This window comes from Choloepus didactylus, chromosome 1, assembly GCF_015220235.1.
Source record: "Choloepus didactylus isolate mChoDid1 chromosome 1, mChoDid1.pri, whole genome shotgun sequence".
Classification (NCBI taxonomy): domain Eukaryota; kingdom Metazoa; phylum Chordata; class Mammalia; order Pilosa; family Megalonychidae; genus Choloepus; species Choloepus didactylus.
The window spans coordinates 247,064,028-247,088,501 of NC_051307.1; the positions used below are offsets into that span (position 1 = coordinate 247,064,028).

Below are 24,474 nucleotides of genomic sequence, written 5' to 3' on the forward strand. Positions count from 1 at the left end.
AAGATGCTCTTTTACAGAGGAGCTCCCTAAAGCCTGCCATGGGCTCCTCCTCTCCTTCCAGAAGAGCCTGAAATCTCGTTACTTGTCAACAGTCTCTCCTCCAGCCTGCGAACAGGGTTCTGTCGCAAGAAAACCAAACTGGCATCTCAAGAGAGCCTTACTAGAAGTAAATGCCTGAAACTATCAAACTGAAACCCAGTAGCCTTGACTCTTGAAGATGACTGTATAACAATGTAGCTTACAAGGGGTGACAGTGTGATTGTAAAAGCCTTGTGGATCACACTCCTTTTATCCAGTGTACGGATAAGAATAGAAAAATGGGGACAAAAACTAAATGAAATATGGAGGGAGGGTGATTTGCGTGTTCTTTTTTACTTTTGCTTTTTATTCTTATTTTTACTTTTTCTGGTATAAGGAAAATGTTCAAAAAATAGACTGGGGTGATGAATGCACAATTATATGATGGTGCTATTGTACACCACAGATGACTGTATGATATGTGACTATATCTCAATAAAACTGAATTTTTTCAAAGAAAATTAGATGAAGAATAGGGTGGGATGGAGGGGATGGAAAGATCTAAGTGTTCTTTTTTGCTATTATTTTTATCTTGGAGTAAGGAAAAAGTTCAAAATTGATTATGGTGATGTACACAAAATATATCATGGTGCTGTGAATTATCGATCGTATACTGTGGATGACTTAAGGTGGCTGAATGTATCTCAATAAAACTGTATTTTAAAAAAGGGAGCAAGAGAGCCTTGAAGGATGTACACTATTGTTTCCCTCATTAAAGAACTGAAGAAAATCAAAGGCAGAAAAAACAGCCACTCAGGTCAGAGTCCGAGGCTAGGCTCTGCCTGCCTAGCAGGGACCTCAGGGGTGAGGTCCTGGTCTTCTCTAAACTACAAGTCATCCAAACGTTTGCACCCACTCTACCCTTCTGGGCACATTCCAGGGCCGGCCAAGCGTCATTTCTGGGGAGAAAGAAAAGGCAAAATTTGCCCCAGTGCATTAACTTGAACCCAACAGGCACCCATGTACTCTGTAAGGCTACAGAGGGCAAGGAGCACTGGACCTGGAGTCAGACGGCTGGGCTAGGTGCCGGTAATAATTTTTTTTTAACTAATTTTGTGACTTTAGACATTTCACTTAACATCTCTGATGTCTAATTCTTGGTTTTGTAGTTCAGGAACATTCCCTTAACCTCAACCTGGCCTATAAAGCATAAGCAGCCAGTGGGCCAATGTTTAATAGCCAAATCCAATCACAGAATAGTAAAAAATGTTGAATTCATGTGATGCCAGGATTGCCTGCCAACCCTTATTTCCACTTCAACCCATAGCTCTACTATGGGAAGAAGATGGGGTTATGGTACCGGGAACAGACAAGACTGGGCATGGAGGAAGGCCAGCATATCACCAGGCTGAGACCAAAGATCTCCAGAAGGCCATCTTCTCTTCTTCCTTTTCACTTCCCTTCCTAATATCAGAATGAAACATGTCAGTACTTTATCTTCCAGCGAAACCAAGATGGACATAGAGTACAAACATACTTACCGGTCCAACAGAACTACACAGCCCAACCCCAGGTCTCTTTGGTGGACCCTGGCTCTGACATGGTCAGCCGGACTGACCCTCTCCATTGCATGATAGCCCCAAGTTCTCTCTAGCCTCGGGGCCCTCACCTGCACTGGTCCCTCCAGCTCTGCAGTGACTAGCTCCTGTTCCTCCCTCTGATTTTAGCTTGAACCTCATTTCCTCAGAAAGGCCTTTCCTAGCTTCCAAACTAAAGTAGATCCCCCGTCTCCATTAGTTCCTCTCTAGGCCTCCTACTGTGTCCTTCCTAGCACTTACTGCAATGTGTAATTTTACACATTTTCATTTACATCTGTAACATGTGCTGAATGAATGAATTAATGCAACGACACACCTTTCCTTCTTGACACTGAGTTTTACGAAGGTAATCAACAGGAATAAAGTCACCTGATCCAATCTTCAAGACACTAAGAATCCTGAGAAAAGAAATGAAAGAAAGTCAAGGAGCCAGGCCAAGTGCTCAAAGAGCCCCCAACCTGTAGCAAAAAGATGACAGAACTACAAGGGGCTATCTGGAGGGGTACTAGAGGGCCTCTCCTCCAACAAGTCAAGTCTCAGACACTACAACTCCCATGACACTAGCCCTGAAGCCCACAGGCCCTCTTACTGTGACATCACATTATCAAAGGGTGTCTTTGGGCTTTCCTTTGAGGAACTAACCAGGAAAGCTGGCTAGATGACAGAGGTGAGTGACAGGTAGCAAAGGTCTGTAGATGGACATTCACTCTGAAAGTCTCAGAGCAGGACCAAGACCCCACAGCATCAAATCTCCACCCTCTTCCCCCCGGGAGCCTCTTCTCTTTCCTCAGAAAACTTCATAACTTGCAAGCATTTTTTAATGGTATGGGAGACCCCAAGTTCACCCTTGACCTCCCAGGTTCAATAATGACCTGATGCTCCAGGAATTCTATACTCAGGGGGAACTCTAGACCCAAAGCCAGATAATCAGAAACAACGACCCCTTTTTGTTACTCTGTCAAACAAGACCTGTGGAGAAGCTGTCATCTCCCACTGGACAGCTGAGAAGCCCAAGAGCTGTTCAGTGGGCCGCTGCTCCCTTTTCCTTCGTAGACTATTTGCAGAACTATCACTGGCATCGGCCACAGGCTTGCATTATGCTCATTTCCCCATCCCCAAGCTCTGGGGCAAGTTTAAAAGTCCTCCTCCTGTCTACCAATCAGGTCTGAATTAATACCCTTCCTCAAAAGAACTCCAGTAGCAAAGTGAAAACAGACCCACTAGACAATGCCCTTTGAAAGCCCTGCTAGGGACTGCCGGTGACAATGTGGCTCCTGGATCTGAAACCTTAAGGTTAAAGGTTCACAGAGGCAGAAGAATTACCAAAGTACAAGTTTGTTCAAATTTCCTCCAGCAGATTTAAACAACCAGGGTCAAGCTGAAGATTGCCAGCAAAAACCTAGGAGACAGCTCAGCCCCTTTGAACTGCATGGAGAAAGGAAAATATACGCTCGGAGAGGGATCTATATTATAGCTTTTAAAACTGTTCCTGAAAAGGTCACCCCTGTTAACTCAAAATCAGCCCGCTGAAGGATGTTTGAAATGTGCTTCTCTACAACAGCAGGGCTGCTGGGGTGCACACTGTGTGCGGTGCGTTCCTCGGAGGTCACCATGTTCCCGGCATTAGTGTGCTGACCCTCTGTGGGGCATGAAATTAACCATCAGCACGGCAGAAATCTGCTACTAGTTAAACTACTTTGCTACACAAAGTGGCCTGAAAATGAAATATGAGGATTGAATTTCCATTGAAAGATTAACTTGTCTAACCTCCAGGCAGGCTTCCTCCCCTGCTGAACTCTAGTTGGTGTGGCTTAAAGTGCCCCAAGAGGGTAGTAACTGCAGGCGGTGGGAAACGGCCTCTTCATTCAGTCAGTCGGTCAGTCAGGCTGGTCACTCAGTCGCTCAGCAAACATTTACTCCAAGGGATCAAGTACAGTAAAGAACATAATCCAGGATGCAGAAAATGACAGCAGAAGGGGAGGGAATGAGATCCTAGACATCCTGGGCCTTCAAATGAGGGTCCCCTAACCCAACCTGGGAGGGCAGATGACGAGGTTTCATAGAAAAGTGGAGCGGGCCAGAAGTGTCAGAGAGCTGTCTGTCCATCTCTCTGCAAGGAGTTCATGAAGCCTGGGGTTCTGAGAGAAGCAGACAGAGGCCCCATCAGGAAGAGTCTTGTCAGCCAGGCTAAGGAGTTCGGCCTTTATGCCAAGGGAGAGTAACCGAAGAATTTTAAACACAGAGGTGAAATGATTATATGAGCAATTAAAACAGTTATTGGCTACAGAGTAGAAGACAGTTTAAAGAGGGGGGCTGCAAATGGCCACAGTGTGCCATGCCCTTACCAAAAGTAGTTCTGAAAAACCTAGGTCCCTATTTGAGACTCTATAAGATTCTCTCACTAAATTTTCTCTCTCAAAAACTTAAATCCACCAGAGCGTTCCTATGCCAGACAGGTCCTAAAACCCAGAGGCAAGAGCCTCTTTAAGAACAACAATCAGATATAGCCCTCTTCCCCATAGTGTTCTGACACCCCCTTTCAATGTGAACAGGCTAGGGTGGTCACTGCTTAGACACCCCTAAAAATTGAGAAACTGATTAAACAAGAGGAAGGGGTAGCAACAGACAAGATAGGATTTAACAAAGGATTATAAATACCGAAACGTTATATATATATTAGATGCTAGGTTATTAGAATAGCTGGAAGGAAATAACTAAAATGGTAGAACAGTAACCTATAACATTCTTTGAAATTTGCTCTATAGCTATTCACTGAATTCTGCTTTGAAAGTTAGCACCTTGCTGTATATATCCTATATTTCACAATGAGGAAAGAACTGAAACTGTGGAACTGTAACCCATAATATTTTTTGAAATTACCTATACTGGTAACTGAACTGTACTTTGAAAACTGACACCTTTCTGTATATATGTTATATTTTACAATGATGAAAATAACTGAAATTGTGGAACTGTAACCCATAACATTCTTTGAAATTTGCTTTCTACTTGTTAAATCGTACTTTGAAAGTTATCATTTCTATGTATGTATGTTAAAGTTCACAATTTAATAAATGCATTAAAAAAAAATAAAGACGGGGGCTGGAATCGGGGACAGTATGTAAGGGAACGTCATGCTCATCTGCTCAGAGGCTAACGGAGGCCTGTCCTAAGGTGGTAGCTATGGTGATGGAGAGAATGCATGATTTAGAGAATCAGCAGAAGGGACTTGGGGACCGATTCAGAATGGCAGGTGGAGGTAGAAGAGATGCCGAGGCGCATCTGCACCAGGAGAATGGAGGTGCTGTTCCCTAGGAAGGAGCAAACAGATGGCAAGAGTTAAGAGAGCAGTCTTTAGGAGTGGGGTCTGAGAGGCCTGCGGTTCTCACCGACAGGGAGACCAGCCCAGCAAGCTGTTGGCTCTGTAGGTGGAGAAAACTAGGGAAGGCCTAGAGCGCCCCCAAACTCCACTACCACCCCCAAAGCCAGGATTTCACAGGAAGATGACAGCTCTTATAACCAAATACACACAGAACACAGCTCAAACCCAAATTCATAGTAGGGATGGAGGACTGATCCCCTTCCTCAGTTCACCCTGCCCTGCACTACTGGCCACGTGTGCCTACTTAAATGTAAATTAACTAAAACTAAACTAAAATTAACAATTTAGCTCCTGCATTGCACCAGCCACACTACAAGTGTTCAGGGGCCCTGTGTGGCCCCCGGCTGCTGTACTGGGCGGTGCAGCTGTGGAACATGTCTGCCATCGCAGAAAAGTTCTGTTGGGCAGTGCTGATCAAGCCCCTGGTGGGATTTTTTAAAGCACCATTCTTCACGGCTAAGGTGTCTGCCGGCCCTCTCCGCCATGCTGAGTACTGCAGGTCAAACAATGTTTACACTGGCGAAACCCCTCGGGGCTTCCCTTTCCAGTCTCTCTCTGGCCAACTCGTCTGTGTGCTTCATACAGCAAGTGCTCAAGAAAAGGAGTCCTCCTTATTAAAAGTCTTTGTGTTTTCCCTAGAGCTAAAGTTCTGAGGAGCATCTCTGAATGTTCCCTGGATCATCATTTTGGAGAATAAGGAATACCAAGTAAACACACACAAGGGTCTTTAGTAATAATGGCAAAGGCCCTGAGATTCACCTGGGAATGACCACAAGCAAAGCTGTTTCCCTTCAAAAGTGCCAGCTGCAAGGTAGCTGGCAAGGCCAGGCCCCCTAGTCCCAATGCCAGAGGACTAAGGACAAGCCACTGACCCTCCCAGAGCTCTGAGCAAACCAAACAAATCCATGGTGGAAGATGAAACCCAGGGCACATGATGGGGTAGGTTCCTGAGGCCAAGCAGGTCAATGCTAGCAAATGTCAAGCCCTAATTTTAAAAGAAAAGAAGTCAGGTTTATCTTCAGGTAGCACCTGTGCCTGCCACCAAACAGATATCCTCGGGAAGTAGGTTAGAGACAAAGGAAATTATTTCAGTCCTCCTGAGGGCCCCAAAACAAGACAGACATCATTGCAACACAGGAGATACAGAAAGAGAAAACGTCAACTTCTCTCTCAACAGCAAAAGTTGTTTTTTCTTCTGCCAAGAGAGGATCACCCACATTACCTTAAATCCTGCCTCCCCCTACCCGCCCAACAAAGGCCACTTCAAAGCAGCAGGAGCCTAATCGCACAGCACAAGAACATAAAAGACCCTGTGAACAAAAAACAAAACTCAAAGAATCCAGGGGAGAACAGAGGCAGAAATCTCTATTTGTGACAATTTGACTTACAAAATGCTCCCCTGGAAGTCACAGTTTTCCACAAAAGCAGGCCAAGGGTTTAGGTCTCAGAACAGCACTCATGGGCGAAGGCCACCAGCTGAAATCAGAGGGGTGGGGTTGCAAGCCCAGCTCTGGCACACTGTGAACTGTGGGTCCCAAACCAAGCCGCCAGGCTCTGGGAGCTCCACTTTCATCACCTATAAAATGCAGATGAAAGTACCCCCCTCACAGACTGGTTGGAAGGGTGAAGGAAGACAAAGTCTAGAACAGCACCCAGCAAATAGGACGTGCTCCAGAAAAGGCCGGAGAGGCCCAACTGCTCCCCAGCCCGCTCAGTGCACCCACAGCCACACCCCAGAGCTGCACCTCCCCTCCTGGTAGTCTCCGGTCTGCCTGCGGTGTGCCTCCCCCTCTCCCCCTCCCAGAAGGATCTGGAAGCTCCTGGAATGAAATGGGGAGGAACGGCCAGCCACAAGGCCTCCTCGCATCTACTCTGGGGACCACTTGTCTCAGGGCCTCTTCTCAGACTCAGAGGGCGCTGTCTAAAAACCAGAAGGGTCCCAGCTTAAAACCTCCCCACCCTCCTCTGCAAGAGACTCTCCTGGCTCTCTGGGCCCTGACCCCACCAGCCTCTGACACCTCAACCACATGCCCTGCTCACCCTTCCAGAAACCTCAACTCTCTAGCCCTCCCATCCCAAACTTGGTACTTTGCTTTTTCCTTCCTGTCTCTGTGTCTTTGGGCATGGTATCCTCTGGCTGGAATGTCTCTCATCTTCTCCACTGGCCATACCTCAACCGGCCTCCAAAATTCCCACAGGACAGCCCCTTCTCCCGGGAACCTTCCAACCCTGCCTCAGTTCCTCTTACTTCCCCCACGGCGTGAGGGCCAGCCATGCCAACTGCCCCTGTTCTCAGCCGGGCAGGTGTTCTCACACCTCTGGCCTCTGCTCCGGCTGTTCCCTGGGCCTGCTCTACCTCTGGGGCCCAGCCCTGTGTCCCCTCCTGTGGGACACCCCTCTGCCTGTCCCAGGAACTCATGCCCCTGTGTTCCCTGTTATCAAAGCCCCTACAACTCTGCCTCTTGCCTCAACTTGGCTGTTTGTGTGGCCCCCTTATCTCAATCCTCCTCACTCTGGACTGTGAGCTCCCTAAGACAGGTGCATCTGTCTGTCTGCCCTCACATCCAAAACAATGCTGCTCCATATATGTTGGCAGACTCTCTGAATGAATGGATGAAAGCAACACATCACAGCACCATCTGATCCTCTCCCACCATCACAGGCTGCAGAAAGCCCTCCAAGCAGGGCTACAAACCCAACCGTCCACAGGGACCAGGCACGTAACAGGAGTGGCAGCCTGAAGGCCATGTGCTCCTTCCAAGGGAACCTGTGTTACTCAGCTCCTGCCCAGGGCTGCCAGCCTGGAACATGGCTCCATGGAAATAAAAATCTTCTCACGCTTTTAGAGAAGCCAGAAATCTCAGTTTTTATAGGAAATCTCCTGATTTTTAAATGCTGGCAATGAATTTTTTAAATGTTTAAACATTATATATATGGGCCAAACAAAGCATTATCTGCAGGCCAGATCTGGCTTGTGGGCCACCATTTCTTTTCCCCTGGAAAAGACCCAACTGTGGTCTTTCCTACCAAGGGATAAATAGGCTGGATGATCCATCTCCTGCCCAGGCATGAATGACAGAAAGGGGCAGAACCAGAAAGAGAACAGAAGGGGGCCCTAACAGATCTTCCAGAAACAAGCAAATAGGACTTATGGCACACCTCCCCCAGCCCAGGGAATGCATTGGGCACATTTAATCCTCTGAATACACTCATTTATTTAATACTGAGTATTACTGAGTAAGAACAACCCACGGAATGGAAGAAGATACTAACAAATCATATATCTGATAAGAAACTGGTATCTAGACTATGTAAAGAACTCAAAAATAAAGATAACCCAATTTAAAAATGGGTAAAGGATCTCAACAGATATTTCTTCAAAGAAGATACACAGTTGGCCAATAAGCACAGGAAAAGACATTCAACATCTCTAGCCATCAGGGAAATGCAAGTCAAAACCACAATGAGATACCACTTCACACTCATTAGGATGGCCAGAATCAAAAAGGACAATACCAAGTGTTGGCGAGGATGTGGCGAATTGGAACCCTCATACATTGCTAGTGGGAATGTAAAATGGTGTAATCACTCTGGAAAACAGCTTGGCAGTTCTTCAAAATGTTAAAAAGCTAAGTTCTTCAGAAGAGTTACCATTTGATCCAGCAATTCCATGCTAGGTATATACCTGAGACAACTGAAAACATACGTTCACACAAAGACTTGGACACAAATGTTCACAGCATTATTCACAATGGCAAAAGAGTGGAAACAACCCAATGTATATCAATCGATGATTGGATAAATAAAAGGTGGTACAGCCATACAATGAAATATTATTCAGCCATAAAAAGGAATGAAGTACTGAGACATGCTACAACTTACATGAACCTTGAAAACATGATGCTAAGTGAAAGCAGTCAGACACAGAAGGCCACATATTGTATAATTCTGCTTACATAAAATGTCCAGAACAGGCAAATTTGGAGAGTCAGAGTAGACTAATGTTGCCTAAGGGTCAGGGGAGGGAGAAATGGGGAGTGACGGCTGATGGGCATGGGGTCTTCTTTTTGGGGTGAGGAAAATGTTCCAGAATTAAACAGTGGTGACGGCTGCACAACACTGTGAATATACTAAAACTCTTAGGTGCACATTTTAAGTGGGTGAGTTTTATGGGACATAAATTGTAGCGCAACAAAAAACGTTTTTAAAAATTACTGAGCGCCCACTCTGTGCCAGGGCCTGTGATGGCCCCGGAACTCCCCAGATGATTCCCACATGGTCTCTGCCCTCACGATGCTTGCCGGCAAATGGGAACGACAGGAGTGGAACACGCTGTCACTGCAAAGGGTGGTAACTCAGTAGAAGAGGCATGATGGGTAGCCCTAGTCCAGACCCCACAAGGGCTCATTCCCCCACCGTACTCTGCCCCCTGCTCCTTGTTCCCTGCCCCTCTAAGAGGCTGCATCAGAAATGATAGCAGGGTCCACCCTCACCAAGACTGGGGCTTCCAGGATACCCAGAGGACCACAGCTGCAGGCCCCACCATCTTCTGCATCTCATTGAAGCCTGCACTGGTAAAAGGGAAGAGAGAATCCGGCTCTTAGGCAAGAGGGCTGCAGCCCCAGCCTGGCTGAGGTACTACCAAACAAAAGAATGACAGAGAGAGGAATATGTCTTAGGGCTTACTTTATGGGTTATTTCCTGGGATGCCTGCCCAAATCTTATTCCAACCTGGATGAAGTGATTTTGAAGAAAAACCCAAAAGACATGCTGATAGCAAACAAAGGAGATGCTCAGTGAAAAAGCTTCAAAGCAATTAATTTTAAATGATTACAGCTTTACCAAAAGCTGTGGCTACAATTTCCTTCTGACTTTCATTATAACCTTCCAGTGAAATATTTGCCTCAAGAAGGCAAAGTCTTTGCATTATTTTCTATTCCTAGCATGACTACAAAAATACTCTTTGATTTAACATTTGATATGTTTTGTTCTCAAGGGCAAGCCCCACGAGAAGAAAAATGTACCCCAACAGAATGAAATATGACTACCTGCTTCCATTTTTCTTTCCTGTTGGTTCCTGCTCAAATATTCTGCATTAATTTAAACTCAAGGCTGCGTCTCTGATGTTGTGCTACTCCCACGCTGTCACCCAAGCCAAAACAAAGTCACCCGCTGTCCAGCGCCAGGAGAAAGGGCCGCAGACAAAGTACAACTTTAGAGCCTCCTGGAGACAGCTAAAGACACTCCAACGTAGAAGGAAATCAGGTAGGGATCAGAGTGTGATAAGGTACCAAGCAAAACAGAAAAATGTATTTGAATAAAGAGAGGCACGCTTTGTACTGATTGAAGCCGACTTCCTATTGGCCATGAAGAAAGAGGCTTTGAAGCAAGTTAAGGCAAGAGATTCCACTGTCAGCCTCGGCTTCACTGGATGGTAGAGGACGTCACAGAGGAGGCTGTGGAAGAGTAGAATCTTTCCGTTACGGTGTGCTCCCTTGAATGAGAAAGATAAAAGAGGCAGCTATCCCTCGGTGGACATGCAGAGGTGGGGAACTAATGCCTGACAGATACCAGGAGCTAAAGAAGTTAAAAGGAAGGAAGCATTTCCCCTCACATCAACTCTTTTAAACATGCCTCCATAATTTAGGACAAACATATCTGAGAACCACAATTTAACACAATGTATTCCCACATTGATTCTCATAAAAAGACTAGGGGTAAAGAAAAGCAAAAGCCTTTTTGGCATTAGAATATAAACCCAAACTCCTTGCCACAGCCACCAAGCCTGGTACGTGTGGTGCTCTCCGGGGTACTCTCTCTGCCATACCGTGCTGCCTTCTGTAGATGCCTCAAAGTCACGTAAAAACCCTCATAGAAAACACATATCCACTCACACACATGCACATCCTGTGACATGAGTCCAAAGAAAGCATCTCAGACAGACTGCAAAGGCACACCCCTCGATAAAACAGACCGAAGAAGCCAGTGCTCTCTACACATCGGCACCAAGAGTTCTGAGAGTTGGAAAGACAAAAAACAGCCAAGGAGCCTGAGTTTGCAAAAAGAATGTTCTCTCCCAGGCTGGAGAGACCAAAATCTCCTGGGCTCTTGGTTGTTGTTTTTTTTTCTCCTCCAACAAGAATAACCCTAAGCTGAAGGTACAAGACTTCCACAGGTTCCGGAAGTCCTGGGCAAGGCTGGCCAGGATGGGGGTCCAGGCCAAGCAGGACACTCTGCTTACATGATGGGGCTGGGAGGCAAGAGATCCCGGACAGACCAGTTGTGGCAGAAGAGCTGCTTTCATTAACAATAAGAACAAAAGACCAGGAGACAAACCACTGTTAATCCTAGCAGCCACCAGAGAACTATAAATTGCCAGGCCAAGGTACCACCATTTTTTAATCCTCCTTTTCCCCGCTAGAGTTAGATTGAGGATGAGTCAAAGTCCCTCACCCCCACCCAAGTCTTTAAAACATACATTACTGAATCTTTTTGAAGTTCTAACCCTGAAAGATTTATACTCGAAAATGGATTAGAGAAAAATACTGCCCTGAGACACGACTCTCGAGGGCTGGAGTGGATGGGGACATTTTTTTCACTCACCACTGGAGAATGCTATAAGCTTCATAGTTACAGCAACTTGGGTTCAAACCCTGCTCGGGCATTTATTAGCTGGGTTCATGACCTCCCGAACTCCCTGAGCCTCTGCTTCTTCACCTGTAAAATGGGAATATCACCTCTTACTGCATAGGATGCCACAGAGGTTAAAAATAATAATAATATAGCAGAAGGGGGCCACTAAATAAATGCTAAGTACTATTATCACTGTTAACCCCACAGTACCACTTTGGAGTTTTATCTATGGCCATATGGATACAAGGGAGATAAAATCCTATTTTCTCTAAGTTAAAAGGATTCTTTTTTTGTGTGAAAGTATTTGGGGGGAGCAACAGAATTACAGAAAGCCGGCTTTAATTTAAGATATATTAAACTTCAGAGATACCATCATGGAACTCAGACAACCATTTCTAATTTCCTTCTACTGGAGAAAATGTATTCAGCAAGCGGTCTAAATAAGGAACAAAAAGCCAGGAACTCTAACCGGAGCCTTCTCTTCCAAGGATCCCAGGTGCAGGAGCATCGAGAGAAAACTACGCCCATAGCCAATGGCAGTCCCTGCTCAGGGGGTCTTGAATCTTTCTAAAGCTCAGGCCTGATCATGCCCTAAACCCACTTTAAAAGCCTTCCAAGGAGCTCCTGAGCCTTTAGGAGAAAATCTACACAAAAGGTCTTATCTAAGTCCAATACTCAGTCCCCTGTAGGATATGACCCTGGAGGATCTGAACTTTCTATCTTCCTCTTGGACATACCTCCCCACACCCCACACTGTCGTCCAGTCATGCCTAAATGCTGGCAGTTATCTCTGCTTCTAAAGAGACAAAAAGACAGGTGTAAGCCTCAGAGCCTTGCCCAGGCAGCACCCTCTACCAGGAAAGCTCTTTCCCCATCATACCCTACTCCCACCCCCCAGCAAAGTGAATTATTCCTTCTTTTGCCCTATGTGCAAAGAGCTCTTAGGGATTACTTTGCACTTAGTACAGCGTCCTCTCCCAGGCTCTGCTGCAAGCTCCTAGAGAGGAGGAAAGAACTAAGTGCATACGCTATGTACATGCTATGCACCAGACCCTATGCTAATGGCTTCCTGTCCTTTAACCCATGAAGAAAGCTCTCTGCTCACTACAACCAGCTAGCCCAGCAGCTAGCACATAGTCTTCAATCATTCAAAACTTACTGAATACCCACTGTATGCCAGGCTCTGATCCAAACACTGAGCATACTCTGAGAATAAGACAGAAAAGGTTCCTTCTCTGCTGTCATGGAGCTCACCTGCTGGCAGAGGACAGAGACCATCCTGAAGTAAACAGGGTCAGATAGTGGAAAGGGCTTCAAAGAAAATAAAACAGGGACATGAGAAAGGATGAGGCGCTGAGGGGTGGGGACACAATTTTAGATAGGAGATCGAAGAAGACCTCCCGAGGAAGGTGACTTTCAAGCTGAGACTTAAATGATGAGAAGGAATCAGAGCCTGCCAAACAGAGAGAACAGCAGGTGCACAGATCTGGAGGGAAGCAGCAACCGGCACATTCAAGGAGTGGAGGCAAGGCCTGTGGGCCTGCAGATCAGGAGCAAGAGAGAACAGTGGTAGCTGAGGCTCCGAGAGGACACCAGAGGCCGGACAACACAGGGTCCTGTGGGCCATCACGGGGAGGGACGCTGGACTTCACACTTAGGGCAGTGGGAAGCCACTGCAAAGTCTTTAAACAGAGGGTTGACACGATCTGATCAAAACTTGTTTTTCTCTTTCTTGTTTTCTCTTATTGTGACAACATATATACATATATATGACTTTTTGAGAAACCATCAAACCTGATGAACATTTTTTAAAAGGATTACACAGACAACTGTGCAGAGAATGAATGAGACAGAGGAGGAAGGCAAACGGGCAGGAGAGGAAACACAATGTTCAGAATTGTAGGAGTCCTGGTGCCCTAAGCCAGGTTTCTGCCTCTGGAGCCCTTTCAAGAAAGCAAAGATGTCCATGGGGTCACAGATCATAAGGATAACTAAAGTTATTAAGAAGACCGAGGTTAGGGGCAACACGGTCAGGTTCCAACACCAATCCCAGGTATTTTTCTTTCTAAGCTTCAGTTTCCTCACCTGAAAAACAGGACTAACCCCCCACCATGCAGGATTGTTGCATACACGCAACCTAGGTGGGGAATGCACCTGGGCCAAAACAAGCACTCAAAAAAACAAAACTAAAACTATCAACTTTTTTCCTCATTTCCTGAAAAGGAAAGTGGGTACCTGACCTATTAAAGGAAGAACAAGAGAATAGGAGTGGCCTGGGTCTCTGTTCCAATGTGCACAAGCCACATTTTAATGCTAGTAAGAAGGTCAAGAAAGTCTCCTTGCTCAGGATGTGAGAAAAAAGTAAGAAGATCCACAATCTACGTACAAGAATAGAAAAATTTCTCTTCTTTTCTTCTAGTTTTATAGTCTAAACTGAAGACTTGTCAAATTCTTTGGGTTATTATAATTTGGTTCTATAGGATCAGGCTGGTGCTGGAAACCTTTTTGTTATATGAAGAGTATCTCTTTAAATGTTTATATCGGAATGGAGCTTATGGCAAGAGAGGGTAATAAAGTGACCCAGGGAGGCATGCATGGAAAGATCTTCAGCTTTGGAGTCAAGCAGACCTGGATGGTGTGTGACCCTGAGCAAGGCATTTGGCCTAAGCCCATTTCCTCACCTGTTAAATGGCAACAGTCACACTCCTTGCAGGATTTGCACAGTAAGTGGCAAACATGCAAGATGAGGCAAGCCAATAAACAGCTGTGTAGCTATTATTATCTGCCAGTGTGTGGATGGTTCAGAATTAGGCTCAAAGGTCACATGGCTAGTAAGGGCCAAAGTCAGGAATGAAGCCCAGTTCTGTCTGACTCCAAAAGTGTGTCCTTCACCACTCACTTATACCAACTAATACAAAAGGCTACTAAGAATTTGCCTTCTCATTTTTTTTTTTTTTTTTTCGATCTGCCCCTTCTACCTCTAACCTGGACTGGTTCTAAGTCTATGGTCTAAAATGCATCTGAATGTGACCTAATAGAATTCAAATATAAGGGGAGGTGAAGAGGGTAAAAAGATTTGTGTGCTCTATAAAACTCATCTGACAATTGAAATATGGATTGAGTAGAAGACAGCAGGCAGTGCAAACTCCGTCAAGTCCCTTCAACTCTTCAGGTCTCCATTTCCTCTTCTGAAAAATGGGGAAATGATCCCAGACTGGCTGCAGCCTGGAACAGATGGGGGGTAACTAAAATGAAAGTACTTAAACTCACCACTTTAGCTGGGACCCTGATGCTGGTGACCAATGAGATTGCATCCACCCTTAGGCCAATGAAAGCATCTGACCAATATATACTCCCTTATGTGGTTGTAGCTGTACAAAATATCACCGGATGGAAACAAGAAACTGGAAACAGGGAATGTAACTAGGTACCAGGGATCAGCAATGAGGAGACTTTTTTTTTTTTTGGCTATACACCCGTTTGTATAAAAAAATTTAAAGCCCTGTCCATAGATTTTAGTGAGTTTTAGGTTAAGTTCAAGTGCATGGAGTTTTTCTAAATGATACACAAGAAACTGGAAACAGTGGTGGCTTCTAGCAATGGAAACCTGAGGGACCAAAAGACAGGTGAGTGAAGACCCTTTTTTGAACTTTTCACGTATACCTTTTTGTGGTCTTTTCATTTGCTTAACTTGTTCGTGTTTTCCAAACACATTTTGTGAAAAATTTATTTTTTCCTTTTTCTTTTTTTTAAGTTAAGCTCGGTGGTGCTGGTTGGGAAAAGCTTCCAAGTCCGGCAGCCATGAGTTCGAATCCCAAAGCTTCCACTCACGTGCGACCGGGCCTGGGACAAGTCAAGTCCGCCTCTCCGGGCCTCGCCTGCCCACCTGTGAGGTGAGGAGCCCCCCGCTTCCCCGGCGGCTGCTCGATCAAGTTCGGCCGCTCCGCCCCGCGCCCCCCAAGCCCGGCTCCCACCCCGACCCGCGCTCACCGCCGATGATGGTCCGGATGAGGGAGGCGTGCCCGGGGCAGTCAACCAGCGTGACCTGGAGCAGCGGCTCGGCGGCCTGGGACCCGGCCTCGGGCGCCGGCAGCGCCGGCCGCAGGCGCTCGGGCAGCGGCACCGCGAAGCAGGAGAAGCCGAGATCGAGCGTGATACCGCGCTCGCGGCTCTGCGGCTGCTTGTCGAAGGCGGCGGTGGAGGCCGTGGTGCTCAGCGCCCGCGCCAGCGCCGTCTTGCCGCTGTCGATGTGGCCCAGCACGCCCACGTTCACGTTCACCCGCCGCCCGGCCATGCCGCCGCCTCGGACCCCGGCCCGGCCCGCCCCCGCCTCGCTCGCCGCTGCGGTCCGGTCCGCTAAGCGGCCCCCCCCGCAACCCGGGAGCCGGGCGCGGCCGTTCCGGCCCCGAAGCTTCCGCCCTCCCAGCGCCCGCGGGCACGGCCCGGGGCACTGCGCGCGGGGTGGGGGTCCCGCAGGGACCCGACTGGCCCGACGTTACAGACGCAGGGCTGCCCTTTCACCTGCTCCTCCCACTGAAGACTCGAGGAGCGTGCAATTGGGGTAGTCCATCCATCCAGATCCATCCATCCATTCATTCATTCATTCTTTTCAACCAGGTCTTCTTATAAGGTCCTCCTGAGTCCCAGGCACTGCCCATTCTAAGTGCTGGGGATACAGTGCCCTCTTGAACCTATATTCTGTTGGGGGGAATCAGACAAAATACTGGTCAGCTAATGAGAGTGAGAATCAAGCCCTCTAGAGAAAATAATAGCAGAGAAAAGGACTAGAGCTTGAAGAGGAGAGAGGACAGCTACCTGATAAAGAAAGGTCAAGGAAGGCTGCTCAGAGGAGCTGTTGGAACTGAAGCTCAAATTTCGAGAAGGAGCAGCCACAGGAAAAACTGGGGAAGACGGTTAGAAGATGGGAGAAGCTCAACGTTATCTCTGACTTGGGAATCCTCATCATGGGAGTCAACAACCTGGGCTACAGACCTCCAAACTGTATATTGAATGGTGTGTATTGTGTGTACACATACTGAAGAGAGTCCAAAACTCTCTCCAGATTCTCAGTAGTGTCTAGAACCCCAGAAAAGATTGTCAACCACAGTCAACAACTAGGGGTCCCAAACTTAACTGTGCACTGTGGCCAGGCAAGCAATTTAAAGGAGAGAAATTGGCCAGACTATTATGACAGGGATTGGTAGGGTCTATGGAGAACCAGAGAGCCCACATCCGACTTCAGCTAATTGATTCCAGACAGTAATGCTAGACCAATATTGCCCCATCTTCCCATTTTTCAGGAGAAGGGAAGAGTTCTATATGAAATCTGACTTTAAAATGTTGGCAACTAATTTAGCTTTTAATTTAAACAGTACAGTAACCAAGCACAAAATTGTCAGGACTCCACTTGGCACCCGGTTTCCCGTTATTCAACTCTCCAATGAGCCAAGCTGTGCTCTGACATATGCTGCTCACAGTAAATGCTTCTTGGCACCCCCTGTGGTCCAGGCCCTGTGCTGGTCACAGGGCACCAGAGACAAGCAGACCCGGTTCACTCCATCCAGTCCATTTAATAACCTGGTATTTACAAAACAGGGTGGTGCAGGTTTTGAGTGGGGTACACCATGGGCATGGGGTTGTGGTCAGGAGAGGGTTCATAAAGGTAAGACAGCTGATCTGAAACTGGGATAGGGTGCAGGAATTGGTGAGTGATACTGGGAGAGGAAAGAAGAGACAAGAACTATGGAGCAGAAGGAACTGCCTAGCAAAAGTCTGGAGGGCTATGCCAACTTGGGGGGATTTGGGGGGGGTATGGACGGGGGTGGGGCTTGTAGCTGAACATGGCAAGACATAAAGGGTGGGAAGAGGCATTGAGAAGAATGGGATTGGAGAGGAGATTTCAAAGTTACTATTCCAGAGTAAAACCAATCTTCAGTGGAGAAAAATTTGAACAAGACTAAGGAATGCACCTATGAGGGGAGTATGGGTGGGGCGGGAAAGGGGCATGAAGGAATTTTCTGGAGCGGTGGTAATGTTCCATATCTTGAAAGAGGTTTGAGTTTTACAAGTGGATGCATTTGTTAACACTCGGTGAATATATACTTGAAATTCGTGCACTTTGCTATTTGTTAATTTCATGTCAAAAGAAAAATCTGTCAACTAATATTGAAAGCTAGTTAGTGGTATGCTGGCGCATTCAGGAGGAAGTGCACTATTTCTTCAACTTACTTCAAGATAAATCCTGAAAAATTAGATGCATTGATGGGTTACTAGCTGGATACAGTCTGCTAAAACAAGTATAGCAAAATGTTAAAGGTGTTCAATGTAAACTTCTTTTAACTTTGCTGTAGTTTTGAAATTTTTCTTAATAAATATTAGGAAGGGGCAATGAAACAGTCCTCTAAACTTAAAAAAGTTTCTTTTCCACCTTCTTTTATCCACATTTCCAAAATCTAGAAAATTGTGCGAACAGCAAATTTGTATGGTGATCCCTTGGTAGCAAAATACAACCTGCAGTGAGAGGAAGCTAGTTACACTATGTGCCCATTTATCATGAGCAGACACATATTTCACTGTGGAAATATGAATGCGTTTATTTCAAGTTGCTGCCCATTCTCCAATGAGGGGGGTCCTAGGGTATATGGCACATCCTCTATATTACCTCTCAAAAACCTGAAAAATTCTCAATTTTGAGACACTTGGCTTCCAATAAGGGGTTGGAAATACAGATATCCAGCTGACAATGTTTTGTGACTAATTGGATGCGTGAGGGAGGAAGAAGGAGGAACTTAGGCTGAGCCCCAAGTTTCTATGTAACCTCACCCAGGGACTCCAACAATGTCACGAAGGCACCAAACTTTGTCTCTGTCTTTCTGTCCCTCCTTCCTCCAGGTTGCCTCCATTCCCAGGCAGGCTCTCTCCTCACGGTAACAAAATGGCTGCCAGCAACTCCAAGCTTCTAGCCCCAGCAACACCCCCCAAATCCCCAAATCCGGTCTCACTGGCACTTTGAAGTCATGTGCTGTTGCACCAAGCAGAGAAATGCATTGCTCTGCGTAGCCAGATCTAGGTCATAAGCCCACCCCAAGAGTTAGCTGGGAACTTAGCTCCTGAACTTGGGGAATGGGGTTGGGAAATTCCCTCCGGAAAAGGCTGTGCATAATAAAGTTCTCTATATAGCCCTATTTGTGCTTTGTCTCTATGACAGCATCTATTGCACTGAGTTGTGTTTGCTTTAGTGCCAGTCCGATACTCTCCCTCCATCCTAGGAGGCTGTGGATTCCTGAAACACGACCTTCCCTTACACATCTCTATTTGCCCAGTGCCTGGCACATGCGCATGCTCCCGAAGCTCAAGTTTCTTGAATGAACTCACCCCCAAACCTCCAGCCAACAAAGACATCCTCCAAAGCTGCAGATTTCTTGTGGCCCATGCGGTTCCAGAGACTGAGCACAGTCCCTGGGAAAATTATTGACAGGAAACAGCCTGCAGAGCTGCGATTATTTTGGATTTGTTCTTAATGTTAATGGGATGCTGGTTTCTTTCTGTTTCTTTAATGCCATTTTGTACCAAGGTAGTTCAAAGTTCTTTACAAACAGCTAGTTAATTAATTCAACTTCATTAAGGCCAATTAATCCAGGATTAATTATAACTTTGCCCCAAGGAAGTTATTATACTTTGCTCTTTGATTTGAGTTTTGGCTTTAATGATTCTTTTAGGAGTGAAATGGAAATTTCTCTTTTCTCTGAGGGTATCTACCTTGCCAGGGATTGTGTTCATCATGTTGCTTCCCTGATGTGTCCCATTCTAGCCTCCAAAGAGGTTGTCACCGGGTTCACCAGCAGAGCTACATGACATTCCCACCACCAATCAGGTCTGCTAGTGGCATGTTGAGCTAGTGGATGAGGAAGTTCTTGCAGTGGCAAGAACTGTTCTTACTTGAATTCAAATCGTGACTCTCTCTCATACTGGCTGTGTGATTTCACCCTTTCTTCCATCTGCAAAATGGGCCTAACTATATTTCATGAGATCATTATGGTCTGTAATGGTCAGAAGTGGTATTTGCTTCCCAGCATCCATTTTGCCTTCTTCTGTAAGAGTTCCTTGGTGGATTTTCCTTTGCAGCATCAAGTCTCCTCCTTGTCCAGGTCACGGGAGGGTCTGACCCCACTCCAGCTCCAGGGGTGGATCTGTGGCTCAGGTCTAGCAATCCTGGTCCATCCTGGACAGAATAATTGGTTGGGCCCGTATTGGCTTGATCAGAACAAACCCTGGGACTTTTGCTGGCACAACCATACACAAGTTGCTCTTCACTGCTGGATTAAAATCTGGGGAATGCAAACCTGGACTGCAGTGGGACCCCGGGAGGGGATTCTGGTCATGACAGGACAATGGTTCCCCCAAAGGGATCCAATATCACCTTACACTGCAGATATGATCAAGTAATGGGTCTTCAGATGGGAAGATGATCTTGGATTCTCTGGGTGGGCCCAAGGCAATGACAAGAATCTTTAAATATGGAAAAAGGAGGTGGGAGAGTCCGAACTAGCAAGATGGCATCATGAGAAAGACTCAACTGGCCACTGCTGCTTTAAGGATAGAGGAATGGGCTGGGAGCCAAGGAGAGGAGGCAGCTTCTAGAAGCTGGAAAAGGCTAGGAAGCCGACTCTCCCCTGGAGCCTCCAGAAGGAACACAGCCCTGCCGACAACTCGCTTTTAGTCTAGCGAGACCTATTTTGGACTTCTGACCTCCAAAACTGTAAGCTAATAAATTTGTGTTGTCTTGTCCCACAAAGTTTACAGTAATTTGTCACACCAACAAGTGCATTAGGACACTAGCAAGCCTTTATTTGGAGGGTTTAGTCTATTGGCATAGTTATCAAATAGATTGAAAGTGGACAAATGAATATTTACTGAATACTGAATAAATGAATGAAAATCCTCCCACTTGGTCAGCAGCAAGGAGGCTTTTAACAGACTTGCCCACATCCTCACCCCTGGCCGGATGTTCTTGGGAACACACTGGGCTCTGATTGTCCCCCAGGATCACATCTGACATTTAAGATCTACACCGGAAGGGACCTCAGTGCATGTCCCCTGGTCGGACCTGCTGCTTTCATCCAGGCTGTCCTGACCTCTGACCCCATTACCATGCGACACTGGAGGGAGAGCCCTCCAGACACAGCCCGTGGGATCCCCAGGCTGCTTTCCCAGGCAGACGCTGGGAGTCTAAGGATGTGGCTGGTTTCCCCATTACGGTGGGACGTGCCTGCCGAAACTGAAAAATTGTTCCCAGGAGAGGACACTGGGATCCGAGGCACAGGACTCACCCTTCCTAACCCGACTTGTCCCCAGCCTGACTTGCCGCCTTGAGGCTCCAAAGCAGTTCTGGCCAGTGCCCAGAGGTACTGTTTCAGTTTCAAAAGCATGACAAAATTAACCCGCTAAGGCGGGGACACACACAGAACACAAACTGTAGGGAAAAAAACAAAACAAAACAAAACATGCCTTTATACTCCAAGGCTCTGAAACCATTTTCTACACTTCCCAATGCTGGGCTAGGGCCCCTTAAAAAAGACCTCATTTAATTCCCTTAAAAGTCCTGTAAGTGTATTTTAAAATGGAAAACAAGTGCTGGGATGATGTGGAATAATTAGAACCCTCCTGCATTGCTGGTAGGAATGTAAATGGTGCAGCCGCTGTGGAAGGCAGTTTGGTGGCTCCTCAGAATATTATAGAACTACCAGATGATCCAGAAATCCCTCTCCTAGGTGTATATCCCAATGTCCATACATAGCAGCATTATTCACAATAGCCAAAAGGTGGAAACAACCTAAGGGTCCACCAACATTTGAATGGATAAACAAAATGTGCTATATACATATGATGGAATATTATTCAGCCGTAAAAAGGGAGTTCTGACCCATGCAACATCATGGATGAAACTTGAAGACATTATGCCAAGTGAAATAAGCCAGACACAAAAAGACAAATATTGTATGATCACACTTATATGAAATATCTAGAATAGGCAAGATTGTAGAGACAGAAAGTAGATTAGAGGTTATCAGGGGCTGTGGGGAGGGGAGTCATTGCTTAATGGGTACACAGTTTCTGTTTGGGATGATGAAGAAGTTTTAGTAATGGTTGTTGGTGATGGTGGCCCAATATTGTAAATGTGATTAATACCACTGAAGTACATTCTGAAAAATGGTTAAAGTGGCATGTTTTATGTTACATAGATGTTACCACAATAATAAAATAATAACAAAATAACATAAAATAAAATACAATAAATAAAAAAGAAAAAATGTCCTGTAAGTGGATGTCGTTGTTGCTGTCTTACACAGGAGGGAAATGAGACCCAGTGAGGTATCTTGTTCAGAAATATGCCACAGTTGAAAGAATTGATTCAGGATTTGAATACGGGTCATCCTTGCAGGAGAAGAGGCTCCTCCCCACCAGCTGAACCTCATTTTACGTTGGGTTTCCTCAACCTTGGTGATCTGAGAATCATCTGCATAATTTATTCACTATCCAGGCACCACTTGAGACTTAATATTTTTCTGTAAATTGACTTGCCTTTTTCTTTTTAACTCAAAGATATTTTACTGCAAGCAAAAAGCCATTACCACTTGCAATAAGTAGCTAGGAACCATAGAAATGATTAAAATGAAAACAATAGTAGCCTTTTTAAAGACAATGATGCCGACGTTTGCTGTCTCTTTTATAAAAAGAGAGATTAGCAAATTTTAGAAGGGGTTTAAAGTCACACTCTACCACCTTGAGATTTACTGAAATTTAAAAGGTAATGCGGGTCAATTCTATTTAATTTTATGTACTACCTTTAAGGTCCCAGCAAAAAATCATCTCTATCCACCTTGAAACCCAGTAATCAGCCTAAGTCTGAAATAATAATCATGCCAATTAAACTGCCAATAGTTAGAGAGGTGAATATGTTCACTTCCTAGGGCTGCCTTAAAAAACCACCACGAATCGGTGCCTTAAACAACAGAAATGTACTCTCCAATAGTTCCAGAGGCTAGAAGTCTGAAATCAAATTGTCAGCACGTCCACACTCCCACCAAATGCTCTAGGGAAGGATCTTTCCCTGCCTCTTCTGGCTTCCAGTGGCTCCAGGTGTTCCTTGGCTTGTGGCTCCATCACTCCAATCTCTCTGCTTCCATCTTCACATGACCTTCTGTGTGCATGGGTGTAGATCATCCTCTCCTTTCTCTTATAAAAAGATACCAGTCATTGGATTTAGGTCTCACCCTAAATCCAGGATGATTTCATCTTGAGATCCTTAACTACCTGTATCTGTGAATACCTGTAAAAAGAAAGAAAACAAAATAGAGTTACTATGGTTAAGAGATTCAAAATGGAGTTGGGAGGTCATTCTGGAGGTTACTCTTAAGCAAATCTCAGGCAGATATCACAAACTGCCGAAGTATGCAAAGCCTCAAGTAACAATGGTCTTCAAAACTTCAAGGACATCCAGATACCATAAACAAGATAAAGAACTCAGTTACCAGTTGTGCCAGTTTATATATTTATGTCCCCCAGAAAAAGCCATATTCTTTAATGCATTCTTGGGTGGGTAGGAAAGTATTGGTGTTGACTGGGTTGGAGACTTTTGGTTGGATGTTTCCATGGAGATGTGATCACCCAACTATGGGCGAGATCTTTCATTGAACAATTTCCATGGAGGTGTAGCCCCACCCATTCAGCATGGGCCTTGATTAGTTCACTAGAGCACTATATAATCTCAGACAGAAGGAGAAAGGTTGCTACAGCTAAGAGGGACACTTTGAAGAATGCACAGGAGCAGAGAGAGTAGCTGCAGATGAGAGACAGTTTAAAGATGGCCACTGAAAGCAGACTTTTGCTCCAGAGAAGCTAAGAGAGGAAAAATGCCACAAGAGCAACTAAGAGTGACATTTTTGAGGAACTGCATGCAACCTAGAGAGGAACGTCCTGGGAGAAAGCCATTTTGAAACCAGAACCCTGGAGCAAACACCAGCCACATGCCTTCACAGCTAACAGAGGTTTTCCGGATGCCAATGGCCTTTCTCCAGTGAAGGTACCCTTTGTTGATGGGCACTTTATGGCCTTAAGACTGTAACTGTGTAACCAAATAAACCCCCTTTTATAAAAGCCGATCCATTTCTCGTGTTTTGCATTCTGGCAGCATTAGCAAACTAGAACACCAATCTAACCTGAAGGACAATTGGAGTACTCCAAATATCCACCAACCACAAACAACTTGTCGAATCTTCTTTTTCTTTAAAAACCATTGCCTGGAAATGCCAAGGCAGGACACTATTTGTGCTGCTACCTGAATCTGTGCTCCCCGAATTGTAATTCTAAGAGCCCAAATAAAGGCCTTTGTTACCTTGCAGCTTAATCTAGTTCTTGGTTGACAGACCTTATTTCCAAATAAAGTTCTATTCTGAAGTTCTGCATAGACATGAATTGGGGGAAGCGGGGTACTATTTACCCCACTGCAGCTTTCCCTCAAGCTCTCCATAATTCAGGTCTTTCCCACGTGCAAAATACATTCACTCCATTCCATCGTCCTCAAACACTTTAACCCATTCCAGAATCAACTCTAAATCCAAAATCTCAATTAAATATGAACTCAAAAAGATCCAAATCTCATCATTCAAATCATCTAAATCAGATATGGGTGGAACTCTGGGTATGATCCATTTGGGGCAAAATTCCTCTCCATCTATGGACCCTCTAAACTGGGAAACAAAGTATCTGCTTCCAAAATAAGATGGTGGGACAGACATAGGATAGGCATTCCCATTCCAAAAGGAAGAAATTGGAAGGAATAAA

The 24,474-nt window shown here is 45.7% G+C and overlaps 1 protein-coding gene across 2 annotated transcripts in view; it reads right to left on the reverse strand.

Moving 5' to 3' along the window:
* EEFSEC (eukaryotic elongation factor, selenocysteine-tRNA specific) overlaps positions 1-15,963 on the reverse strand; it is a 304,753-nt gene extending 288,790 nt beyond the window's left edge. For both annotated transcript variants that reach the window (XM_037803120.1, XM_037803109.1), the window contains exon 1: positions 15,622-15,963. In XM_037803120.1, the coding sequence (XP_037659048.1) occupies positions 15,622-15,925 (304 nt within the window). In that variant the 5' untranslated portion in view covers positions 15,926-15,963. The remainder of the gene's footprint in view (positions 1-15,621) is intronic.
* Positions 15,964-24,474: the final 8,511 nt, after the last annotated feature.